This window comes from Calliphora vicina, chromosome 4, assembly GCF_958450345.1.
Source record: "Calliphora vicina chromosome 4, idCalVici1.1, whole genome shotgun sequence".
In the NCBI taxonomy this organism is placed as follows: Eukaryota; Metazoa; Arthropoda; class Insecta; order Diptera; family Calliphoridae; genus Calliphora; species Calliphora vicina.
This window is the reverse complement of record NC_088783.1, coordinates 61,796,303-61,810,244: the sequence shown is the minus strand read 5'-3', so window position 1 is coordinate 61,810,244 and position 13,942 is coordinate 61,796,303. Positions and strand designations below refer to the sequence as shown.

The following is a 13,942-nucleotide window of genomic DNA, read 5'->3' as shown; positions in this document are numbered from 1 at the left end:
GTTAACAACAAATGGTCGTCTCTGTTTGAAAATTGTTTGTGTGTCATTCGTTGAAAACAATAGAATTTTACCAACTAAACAGAAATCAAATAAAACAAATATCGAAAAATATATAATAATACCAAGAAAAAAAATCATAAATTTTAAAGCAAAAATATTAATAATAATAATTAAATTAAAATAATAAATAACAAGTGCCTGATTTTAGTTAGAGCAAAGCGGAAATCGAACTGTGATAAAAAAATAGGTATCTAAAATATTGTAGTTTGTTTTAGTTGTGTGTGTTTTAGAATAATTATTTATGGTGAAATTACAGAGATTTAGTGTGAACAAATCAAGATAGTGCACATGCAAAAATTGTATATTGTTTTAACAAAATTAAATATATAAACAATTTCAAAGGAAAAAAGCTTATGTAAGTTGTTTTATTATTAAATAAGAAAGAAATATTTAGTGAAATCATTTCATGTGTTATTTATATTTTACTAAATTAAATGATTTTCATAAAATAGTGTTTGGACTTTTGAATGCATCAATGTTCAATTAAATAATAAGCAATAATGGAAAAGTAATTGTTTAACAATAAAAAATGGTTAAGTGAATATGAGTTTAGCTTTGAAGAAACAAAATGCATAGCTAGGTATAAACAATTATTCAAATATTTAACATTTTGCAAATTTTATATTAAACAATTACACGTTCTCTATTTATTATTACACCTCTCGCTCTCTTTTAGAATAAACTTCAACTCTCTGTTTATTATTTGACAAAGTATGTATGACGCAAATCAGTGTTGTCTAGTTACGCATTTAGTTTTAGTGTTGGGTGATACAGGGTGTTAAATGTAGAAAACTTTTTGTCTGTGATAAAAGTACCAGAGTGTGGGAATTAATTAATTATTTATTAGTGTATCACAAATTGACAATGACTTTAATAAGGATAATGGTATAAGGATTTAACTCGTTGAGGTTGGGTGGTTAGTTTACTAACCACATTTTCTATACTCTTTAAAACAGGTTTTATTGTCATCTATTGCCATTTTGCTAAACAATTATGTTTTTTGAAGTCATCGTTTCTGATATTTTTTAAAACTTTGCCGTCAGGGTGCTCTGGTTAGATAAATATGTATATTAATTTGAAAATGTTGTAAAAATCAGTTTTTTTAAGATGCAATAAAAAAAGCACAGAGTGTTTATTGTTCATCGAATTCAGTGTTAATTTGATATTTCGGTTGTTTGGTCAGAAAATTTAATCAAAAATATTCGATTTCAAACAAATTTATACGAAACAAAAATTGCTATCATAGTTATTTTTAATGCCAAACGCCACGGTGGTTAGTAAACTAACCACTTCACGCCACAAAAAAACCTTGGAATGGGGTGGTTTTTTCATGTTTTGATAATTTTTTTCTTACTTTTTATAATAAACTAACCTTGATTAAATTAAAAATGCAATTGTTTTGATTTTAAACTTATACACAAACAAGTAAGAAAGTATGGTCGGTCGAGCCCGACCATATAATACCCTACACTAAGTAAAAGAGCAAAAACATTTTTCTTTTAAAAATTATTTCAATAATTTATATTTTTGAGTGATTTTCGGAAGTGGGCCTTATATGGGGGCTATGACCAATTATGGACCGATCACCATGAAATTAGGTCTTGTGATTTATGTCTATATGAAAGTTTACTATGTTGAATTTTGTGAGTATACCAACATTTTATGCGATTTATGCACGTTAAAGTGATTTTCGGAAGCGGGTCTATATGGGAGCTATGACTAATTATAGACCTATCGTAACAAAATTTGGTGACATGAATTTTGTATATATAAAACTTATTTGGAGCTCAATTTGTGGAGATACATTTATAAATTAAACATTTGTGACCTATAAAGTCTAATTTCGAAGGACATTTGTATGGGGGCTCGGTGAAATAATGAACCGATTTCAGCCAGTTTCAATAGGCTTGGTCCTTGGGCCGAAAAAATAATATGTACCAAACTTTATCGAAATATCTTCAAAATTGCGACCTGTACTCTGCGCACAAGGTTTACATGGACAGTCAGTCAGCCAGCCAACCAGACGGACGGACATCGTTTAATCGACTCAAAAAGTGATTCTAAGTCGATCGGTATAATTTAAGGTGGGTGTTAGACTAATATTTTCGGTCGTTACAAACATCTGCACAAACGTGTAGGGTAGGTGTAGGGTATAAAAAGCGTGGCTGAAAGAGTTAATTAAATTTGATTAGAAAATTTCATAATATCGAGAAAACTGTAAAAGCCGTAAAAGTGCCATGTGAAATATTGTGACACTAGGTCTAAGAGATAAGTGCAGAAAATTTGAGCCAAATCTAAGATCAGAATGAGCATCGAGGTCAGAGGTCAGATATATGCAAAATTTAACTATTTATATGAAATAAATTTTGTGAAACTCGTTAACTTTCTGCATTATTTTAGAGAAATATGTTGATTTATTTATTTCAATGAAAATTACAGTAAAATTAATCTTTTGGAAGATTAAATCTGCTTTGGGTCAAAGTGACTCACAAACTGTATTTTCGCTAAAATTCGGAAAAAAGAAAATTCTGATTTTGTAAAAAGATAGGTATAAAAGACATTAACATGTCTCAGGCCACTTGAACAAGAAATGTAAAAAAATTAACATATTTTAAAAAATATTACAATAAAATCTGATTTTGACTTAAAATATATCCGTATTTACTTTTATATGAGTTTTTGTCCATTAACCAACAAAATTTTTTACAGTTTTTGGGATTTTCGGGAAAATCTAATATTTTGTCCATATTCCAAGACCAATTTCCTTACTGTTATGAATTTTAAGTAATACTTATACAGAATTTTATAGGTCAGATAATTTTAAATATATTCTGAAAGTTTTACTAAAAGCGGACAACATTAACCCTTAAATCGTGAAGGTCAAAGGTAAAATTTTACAATATTTGGAATTTCTAAATGTAAGATAGCGAAATATTATATATTTTTGGGCCGATTTTAATGAAACTTGAGAAAAAAATATACCTTAAGGTTTAACATTTACAATAACAGTGCAAAAATGCCAATTAACCCTTTAACAGACGACTGACTGCCCTTAATTTTTTTTAAATTAAAAAAGTTAGGTCAAGGTATTGGTCCAATTCATATCATAAAATATACTATGACTAGATTCGGATATAGATCCATTTTAAACGCTGTTATGAATCCATAGGCTGATGAAAATATGTCCTTAGTTTAGTGAATTCAGGACGACAATGACCCCAAACTAAACAGTAGGTTTGTAATCGAGTGGTTAATGAGGTCAGGTCAGGTCAAGGTATGGCTCCAATATTCCAATGGAGACGATTGATGCTTTAATCGTCGATGTAAAGCCTTAATAAAAGGGGTTCCAACAAAATACAGTCACTAAAAGGGCCAGACATTTTTTGTAAAAATCAAACATTTTCAGTTTGTTTTCTATTTTCAGAATTTAATTAATTATTTTCTTATTTATACTAAATATATGTATAGAAGAATTTGTTTGGTTTGTGACCTATTAATTGATTATTTGGAAATGTTTCCATTGTATAGTTAACCACTATATATCACTCTAACTTGTTGTGCATTCTAATTGAAACTGTTATGTCAAGTCAGTAATATGAGTAAGCAATTTATTAACCCAAGAACTAAGTAAACTATATGAAATAATACTTTCAAGGGAATAACTATTATTATTACTTTTTGTTTTCTACTTCTTATTCAAGGAAAAGTGTAATAATTGAATGTAAATAAAGTATATTTATTTAGCTTAACCTTTATTAAAACAACTAACACTATTTTTAATGTTTACGTAGATTTAATAATAAATTTTAGTTCAAAGGATAATGTAAATATATGTTTATAATGTCAAATGTATAAAATTGCTTAAAAGATGTTGCTGGCAGTAAGGACGACTTTAGTTATTCTAGACTCAGAGTCTCTGTTTAGTAAGTAAATGTTCATTTTCAAAGAACTTAGAATATGAGATAATAGCAACAAAAATAGAGTTTCTAACAATGTAATATAAAAAATGTTGTCCTTGGTGACAAAACAAAACATAAATTTTATAAAAAAAGAAGGAGCGCTGTAGTTTGTGAACCTTGAAATTATTTTCTTTTATGAATTTGTGTTATTCAATGAGGTAATCTGTAAACGTCAGTGAATCAATGACTTAACCTACTTTAAGTTTTCTTATAAAATGTTTAAACATACATAAGAGTAGGGCACATCCTTGCAAAAAGTTTAATGAGAAAATAAATAGAAAATTGCCTAGACTCAGCAGGGAATTCTGGCGTCATTTAGTTATTTAATTTTAAATTTAATGAAGTTTCCTTGATTTTATCACATTCATTGTATCATCTTCAATTGATATTCTGAACTTTAATAACAATTTTAGTTATAAATTTGTCGTTCTCTTTATGAGAATATCAGGAAATCTTAAGTATGATAAAACTGGCAAAGAGCCAAAGTAATGTGACTGATTCATTGGGGTTAGGTACCGACTATAGTTCTAACATAATGAAAATAACCCGTCACTTTAATATGAAGGGGTTAATAACACTCTTTACCATCTGTAACAGGTTGATTAACTATCCTAAATAAATATTTTCCACATTTAGCTATAGAATTTCCAACAGGATTAAGAACATTTCCACATATTGTGCGCGCTTAAAAAGAAAGCGGCGACAACTCTAAAAACCTTTTCAGCAAGGATAAGAACCGAGTCTACTCTATACATAATGTCTCAGGTGTTTCGCCACCTTGAAGCCCTCATATCAAGTATCATATCCCTCAGAAAATATTAGTTCCTATGGGACTAAAATCAGGGAATAACCACAACAAATATTCCAGTGTCTCTAACTCCTCTTCTCATGGAATAAAATGTGCAATCACATATTTTTGGTAAGACTGACAATTGTTCAAATGCTATTCGACTGGTGGTAGCCAGAGAGAGCTATTTCGACATTATTGAGAGAATGTTTTCAATATTCGTTGCCAAAGTTATTCGTGTTCAAATATTTCTCTCCTAAATGTTTCCATTACATCTTTAGGTGGCTGAGAATAACTCTCCATGTCATCTAGGATCGCTTAAGTATAAATATTTGTGAATATAGGAAAGAGGAGGCAGAAGTATGACCAGTCTGTGTAGAACCTGGTACATATCGATCTAATTGACACTACACAGAAAAAATTATATTTCAATTCAAACATTTATCACATATTGAACTGGTTTCAATTATTTCATAATTGAATCAAGTATTCATGTGCTCAAAAACAAAATTTTCTGATATTTTCTATTGAATTTTGAGTTTCGAATTTGATAATTTTGACAATTGAATATACAATTTTCGTTATTGGTTCAACTTTAAATACAAAAATTATTGAATAGATAATTTTCGTAATTGAAAACACAAAAAATAACAAAAATGTGTTTTCAATTACGAAAATTATCTATTCAATAATTTTTGTATTTAAATTTCATACAATAACGAAAATTTTATATTCAATTGTCAAAATTATCAAATTCAAAACTCAAAATTCAATAGAAAATATCAGAAAATTTTGTTTTTGAGCACTTGAATACTTGATTCAATTATAAAATAATTGAAACCAGTTCAATATGTGATATATATTTGAATTGAAACGGTTTAAGAAATAGTTTTTTCTGTGTACGTATAATAGAGTTCAGATAGAGATCACAATGATGATGAAACTAAATGACTCCAGGCTCCCTGCTGAGTCTGGGCAATTTTCTAAAATACATACAAATTAATATCCTTTCAGCGTATTAAACTTTTGCCAAACTATTATGTTTTAAAATTTCTAAGTAAACTTAAAGTAGGTCATGCATTCATTGAGGTTTACAGATTACCTCATTGAAAATCACAAATTCATAAAAGAAAATAATTTCAAGGTTCTGAAACTACAGCGCTCCTTTTTTTTAATTTATGTTTTGTTTTGGCACCAAGGATAACATTTTTTCTACTACGTCGTTAGAAACCTTATTATTGTAGCAATTATCTCATATTCTAAGTTCTTTGAAAATGAACATTTACGTACTAAACAGAGTCTCTGAGTCTAGACTAACTAAATTTGTCCTTACTGCCAGCAACATCTTATAAGTAATTTTATACATTTGACATTATAAACATACATTTACATATTATCCTTTGAACTAAAATTTATTATTCAATGTACATAAACATTAAAAATAGTGTTGGTTGATGCATTAAAGGTTAAGCTTTTTATACCCTACACCACCATAGTGGGGAGGGTATAATGCGTTTGTGCAGATGTTTGCAACGCCCAAAAATATTAATCTAAAGCAGTGGTACGCAAAAAGAAGCATTTAATTTGTGTGCTCTTTTGGGTAAAAAATAAAATATCCACAACAACATCAAGAAACTGAATGAATTGTGTGTATTTTTACGCTCTTTTGTTCACATTCGGGTTGTTTGACGAAAATCATCGTAACCTCAACAATATGAACGCCTACCATGGATCTAAAGTATACCGTCCGTCCGTCTGGCTGATTGTCTGTCCATGTAAACCTTGTGCGCAAAGTACAGGTCGCAATTTTGAAGATATTTCGATAAAATTTGGCACATATAATTTATATTTTTCGCCCAAGGACCAAACCTATTGAATCTGGCTGAAATCGGGCCATTATTTCACCTAGCCCCCATACAAATGTCCTCCCGAAATTGGACTTTATCGGTCATAAATATTTAATTTATATATGTATCTACACAAATTTCGCTCCAAATAAGTTTTATATATACGAAATTCATGTCACCAAATTTTGTTACGATCGGTCCATAATTAGTCATAGCTCCCATATAGACCCGCTTCCGAAAATCACTTTAACTTTCATCGAGACATAAATCACACGATCTAATTTCATGGTGATCGGTCCATAATTGCTCATAGCTCCCATATAAGGTCCACTCACGAATATAAATTATTGATATTTTAAAAGAAACATGTTTTTGCACATTTACTTAGTATAGGGTATTATATGGTCGGGCTTGACCGACAATACTTTCTTACTTGTTTTTATTTACATTCAATTATTACACTTTTCCAAATAAGAAATGGAAAACAATGAGTAATAATAGTTATTCCCTTGAAAGTATTATTTCATATCAAGGCGAATTCATATGAATTCGCCTTGTTTCATATATTTTACTTAGTTGTTGGGTTAACCCTGCAGTTTTACAAGTATTCAATGTTTCCCTTAGAGACAGTTATTATCACTAATGTCTGATCACTGACTAAATGGGAATAAGTGCTATGTTGAATGTAACAGATAAATGAGCTAATTAACTATTTCAGTCACAGTTTTATGTGTATAAGTTTATAATCAAAACAATTGCATTTTTACTTTAATTAGGGTTCATATATTATGAACAATAAGAAAACAATAAAAATACAGCTAAAGGTTTTTATGGATTAAAAACAATTATGATACAAATTTTCGTAGCGTATAAATTGAACAAAACAAACGAAATAGCTGTAAAGGTGAGACATTCTTTAATTCTTGTACATCATTTGATATACCCCCACCTTTTGTTTAATCAACCGGCGCTTCCAATCGACCATTTTGGTTCCACCACAGCAGTTAAAGTAGATAAGTCACTAACAGAAGTTTTAGGCAAATTTTATAGAATCTCCATCATATTGGAGCCCTCAAAGTATGCACCGAGCACCATCATCAGATTGACTTGCAACTAATAATTCTCTTCTTCGTCGGGTTCAAGACTGCAAACACATTCCCATCCGAAGATATACCTTCGAACAAAATATCTTCAATTTAACGTTCATTGAGTACACGCGGCATCCTTGCAAAATAACATATATGTATATCATCGTACGTGACATTTGTACGCCTATAGAGTGGAATAGATTTTGCAAGAATAAGAGTATCTGAAAAATAATTTGGTCTTTATGTTCCATTCAGAGGGTACTATATTTTAAAATAATAAAAAGTTCCTTCGAAATAAGGGTATATCGTATGTGGCGTAAAGCGGAAGTCATTTAGAGGTACATGTAGAAATATGCGAAAATTTTCAAATCGTGAGAGGCTTTATGTTTTTTTTTTAATTTATTACACTAAACGAAATATTTATCCTTTATAATCCGTCATATTTAAATAAAAACCATCTTTGGATGATTTTATAATAAATAAAATTTAATATCGTACGTGACATACCGTACGTGACATGCTGTAAATATGTATATGTATACAAAAACTAAAAAAATTAATAGAGAATATACATTCGGTTTCAATAAACAATTTTATAATAGCAAATAAACAATCAGAGTCAAATTCATATCATACTATATGCTAATTGAGAGTTTAGTTTTAACCGCAATTTTAGCTTAAACACGACAATTAAATTAAAAAATTAAATATAGTCAGTTGAAACTATTGTAATAAACTCTAAATTCTTACACATAGTAATATTTTATTAGTGTTTTCTCCTATTCAAATCATCTTAAAAAAAAAGTTTCAAGGGTTTTTGGGTTTTCAGTCGTGATAGTCATTCTCGTGGAATTCCCCATATGTAATACTTGGCTTAAGCCAACCAAACAAACACTAAATAACAAAGATACATTGAATTTGATAAACAATATACACTCTGGCCTTTTTTATTGAATGCGGGAAAACCCCTTAGAAAAACTCCGGTTTACAAATTAATATATTAATCTAACCAGAGCAACCTGATGGCAAAGTTTCGCCGAAAAACTTAAACAATGACTTAAAAAGATTTAATTGTTTAGCAAAATGCCAATAGATGTCACTAAAAATAGTTTAAAGACTCTAGAAAAGGTGGTTAGTAAAGTGACCACTAAACCGAAAAGAGTTAAAATCGAATTTATCTTCACACACATAAATTGAGATATTATTTTTTAAGAATTTCATTATTAAAAAGTGCACTATCATTTCATCAATCATTAGATAAATTAAACCCTAAATAAAATAAGAAATAATAAAGTTTAGTACAAGCGATCTTCAAAGTTTTTCACAACAGGGTACATATGAACTTGTTATAAACTATTTATATCTTTATATACTGTCTGATTACTCAAAATACTTGCGACTTGCGAATAAAAAACCTACTGATAATATTACAACTACTGATAAGTAAGATGTTATTGTCAATAATAAACCCTTGTAAAATCTGTGCAAGCATAAATTTCTAGTTGTAATAAATGAATCATTTTTTTTTAGAATTTCTTTTGTGCAATAGCTATTTGGTTTGGTTTGGTTTGGTTATTTTAAAAATGCTTTGAATTACACAACAATTAAGTGGGGTAAATAACTATAGTATGATTAATTTAATTTTGTTGGCTGTTAAATGACAAATGGTTTGTTTAATCGTACAAATATACATATAAGTAAGTTTTAAAATGATCGATTAATGATTAAAGAAAACGCAATTTTAAAAATGTAATTTACCTTTTACCATAAATTACTATGAAATTCCCTTAAATCCATTAAGTATTTAATACTAAACGTAATAAGTGTTAATAAAAACACATTCATTTTCTTTTATTTGAGGAGTTTATTTTATTACAACTTCGACAAAATGCCTTATTTTTTTGAGCTGATTTGCTCAAAAATAGAAAATAGAAGGCAAAATTATTCTAATTTCTTAACCTTTAAAAATGTATTTAATAAATATTTTTAATTTACATTTTATGTAGTTTGGAAATTACTAAATAAATTTTGTGATTTTTTATTTGGCTGGCGAAAATTTCCTTCCAGGTCCTCAAACGGGAGTGCCGGCCAGTAATAACTCCCGAAATATTGGAGAGTGAGGCTAAAACTAGGATTCATCTATTTGAATAAAATTGGGAAATGGATATTACAGATATCATAGACAAACAAACCGAAAAAATGCTGTAATGCTGAATCTGAGAATCCTCAAATACAATTGGGAGTTGATACAAAAGAAAAACAAAACAAGGCATCAACCAAGGAATATGCTGTAGGGCAATTCCAGGGTAATGCTGAATCTGAGAATGTTGAAACACAGGTCTTTGATAATTTAGAAAAACAAAACGAACCGGATACAAATGAATCGCCAACCTCGAAATATGCTGGAGGACAATTTCAGGGTTATACTGAATCAGGGAAACGCGATGCTACTTCATCAATAGAAGCAATCAAAGAGACAGTTACTAGGAACACCAATGCTGCTGAATCAATTGAAGTGATTGAGCAATTACAAACGATCGAGAATGTCAATGCAACTGAATCAATCAAACCAAGAGAAGTGAAAATTGAGGAATTGGAATCAACCGATTTAATTTCGGGGAAACGTGATGCTATTTCATCAATAAAAGCAACCAAAGAGACAGTTACTAGGAACACCGATGCAACCGCTTCAGTAGAAGTGAGTGAGCAATTACAAACGACCGATAATGCCAATTTAACTGAACCAATCGAACCAAGAGAAGTGAAAATTGAGGAATTGGAATCAACCGAGTTAATTTCGGGGAAACGAGATGCTATTTCATCAATAGAAGCAATCAAAGAGACAGTTACTAGGAAGACCGAAGCTGCAGAATTAATTGAAGTGATTGAACATTTTCCATCAAATAAGAATGCCGAATCTACTGCATATATCCTAGAAACCAAAGTCAAAACTGATCAGTTAGAATCAAACGAGTCAGTTATTGGAAAAGCCGATGTAATTGCATCAATCGAAGCCACCGAAGTAAAAATTGAGCAATTAGAATCAATCGAGTTAATTTCGGAGAAACACGATGCTACTTCATCAATAGAAGCAACCAAAGAGACAGTTACTAGGAATACCGATGCAACCGCTTCAATAGAAGTGAGTGAGCAATTACAAACTACCGATAATGATAATTTAACTGAATCAATCGAACCAAGAGTAGTGAAAATTGAGGAATTGGAATCAACCGATTCAATTTTGGGGAAACGCGATGCTACTTCATCAATAAAAGCAACCAAAAAGACAGTTACTAGGAACGCCGATGCTGCTGAATCAATTGAAGTGATTGAACATTTACTATCAAATAAGAATGCCGAATCTACTGCATATATCCAAGCAACCAAAGTCAAAACTGATCAGTTAGAATCAATTGAGACAGTTATTGGAAAAGCCGATGCAATCGAAGTAACCGAAGTAAAAATTGATCTATTAGATGTTACTTCATTGATGGATGCAACTAAAGAGACAGTTACCAGGAACACCGATGCATTTCCTTCAATAAAAGTGATTAGGCAATTGCAAACGATCCATAATGCCAAGGCATCTGCATCAATTGAAGCAACCAAAGTAAAAATTGATCAATTAGAATCAACCGAGTTAATTTCAGAGAAACACGATGCTACTTCATCAATAGAAGCACCCAAAGAGACAGTTACTAGGAACACCGATGCAACCGCTTCAATAGAGTTGATTAAGCAATTACAAACGATCCAGAATGCCAATGCAACTGAATCAATCGTACCAAGCAAAATGAAAATTGAGAAATTGGAATCAACCGATTTAATTTCGGAGAAATCCAATGCTATTTCATCAATAGAAGCAACAAAAGAGACAGCTACTAGGAACACGGATGCTTCTGATTCAATTGTTGTGATTGAACATTTTCCATTAAATAAGAATGACGATACTATTGCATATATCCAAGCAACCAAAGTCAAAGTTGAGCAATTAGAATCAACTGCGTCAGTTATTGGAAATCCCAATACAATTGCATCAATCAAAGTGAAAACTGAGCAATTACATTCAACCGAGATAGTTACCGGGAACTGCGATGCAACTGCTTCAGTAGAAGTGATTGAGCAATTACAACCGAACGAGAATGCCAATGCAACTGCATCAATTGAACCAGTCGAAGTAAAAATTGAGGAATTAGAATCAACCAAGTTAATTTTGGGGAAACCAGATGCTACTTCATCAATAGAAGCATCCAAAGAGACAGTTACTGAGAACTCTGATGCTTCTGAATCAATTAAAGTGATTGAGCAATTACAAAAGACCGAGAATGCCGATGCAACTGTATCAAACGAACCAATCAAAGTGAAAATTGAGGAATTACAAGCCACCGAGTCAGTTACTGGTATTACCGGTGCAACTGCAACAACCGAAGCAACTAAAGAAAAAACTAACCAATTACAATACACCGAGACAGTAACTGGGAACTCCAACGCAAATACATCTATCGAAGCCATAAAACCACTACAGTCGACTGAGAGTTCCGAAGCAACTACATCAAACGAACCAAACGAAGTGAACGTTAAGCAATTAACGGAGACACTTACTAGGAACGATGTTGGGCTGCCTAACAATCTAGCAGAAGTCACACAAAAACCCAAAGGTCAATTAAAAACCGAAACAAAAATCTCACAAAATAAAGTAGATAAAGGAGAAAATCAAGGCAGTAACTTAAACAAAAAGGAAGTTTTCAGAGCACCTCGTTATCTACAGATGACATGGGGTGAAAAACGTCGTTTCAAAGAAGCATTAACATCTGGATATACTCGTAAGGAGGCTATCCAAATTGCAAAGACGCCCAATGTCGCAGATGTTTTTTCAGATAAGAAGCAACCAAATGAAAAAACTGAGGCAAAGCTCCTCGTTGATAAAAATAAAACGGTTAAGCAATCTGATCCACAAACCGATAGATCCGGGAGAAAAACGTTAGGCCAATGTTTGGACAAATCTGACGCAAAGACGCCCAATGTCACAGAAGAAGTTTTTTCAGATAAGAAGCAACCAAGTGAAAAAACTGAGACAAAGCTCCTCGTTGATAAAAATAAAACGGTTAAGCAATCTGATCTACAAAGCGATAGATCCGGGAGCAAAACGTTAGGCCGATGTTTGAACAAAACTGACGCAAAGAAGACGACCAACGTCGCAGCTGTTTTGTCCGATAAGAAGCCATCAAATGAAAAAACTGGAGCAAAGGTCTTCAAAGATAAAAATAGAACTGTTGAGCTATCTGATCCACAAACCGATAAATCCGGGAGCAAAACGTTAGGCGAATGTTTGAAGAAAACTGAAGTGTGTACTGGAAGACCTTTTGTTAAAAAGGCATTGAAAAATAGATTACGTCGAGACCAGGCTGTAGAAGTAGCTATGTTTTCGTATAATAAGCAAACTAATCATACTCGCACCGCAGACGATGTAGCTCCTTTAGAAAAAAAGCTTAAACTGGCAAACACTAACACCAGCAGCAACACAAGTAATGTAAACAAAAATCGCATAAATAATTTATTGAGTCGAGACCAGGATGTCGCTAAGATTTCCTACGATAAGAAAGACAATACTAAACGTGTTGGCTTTGATGAGCATAAAGTTTCTGACATCACTAGTAATGTGAGCAAAACCCGCATTAATGTTGGATTAACTCGAGAACTCGAGTTTTCCTGTACTAAGAAAGGAACTACTAAACACGTTCTAGACGATGAGTATGAAGCTCCTTCTGCTAAAAAACTTAAACCGTCCAACAGCAACAACTCAAATGAAAAACATAAGAACTCAGGAACCAATAAGAACTCACGCCTAATACGAGGTTATTTTCCTTTAAGCCGGAAGTACTCAAGTGAAAAGATTCTGTACATTATAGCTGCACAGAATAAACTGAATACTAGGTTGTGGAAGATTATTAGGAGAAAGGATGACGTTGGATTCATACAACTTATTCTCGACATAGATGATAATTCATGGAACCAACTGGTTAAGATGAAAGGAGAAATTTTTTACCGCTTCTCCCTTTTGAAATTAATGATTTTCAAATTTAATAAAACTGAAAATTTTGGTATTCCCCCACCTCCAGAGCTGCTGCCACAAATCTAAACGAAAATTAATTTTGCTGATATTATTATATCAGCAAAATTATTCTAAAAACAAAGAGCTTC

General features: G+C 31.4%; 2 protein-coding genes across 2 annotated transcripts in view; both read left to right on the top strand.

Moving 5' to 3' along the window:
• The window catches only part of LOC135957764 (phospholipid-transporting ATPase ABCA3-like), a 76,602-nt gene continuing 62,660 nt past the window's right edge, over window positions 1-13,942 (top strand). Inside the window, exon 1 of the mRNA XM_065508563.1 lies at window positions 1-415. The gene's annotated coding sequence lies outside the window, so the exon portion shown is untranslated. The remainder of the gene's footprint in view (window positions 416-13,942) is intronic.
• On the top strand, window positions 8,825-13,880 carry LOC135958454 (uncharacterized). The gene is made up of 2 exons (XM_065509360.1): window positions 8,825-8,872; window positions 9,924-13,880. The coding sequence occupies exons 1-2, from the start codon at window positions 8,825-8,827 to the stop codon at window positions 13,878-13,880; spliced, it is 4,005 nt and encodes a 1,334-aa protein (XP_065365432.1).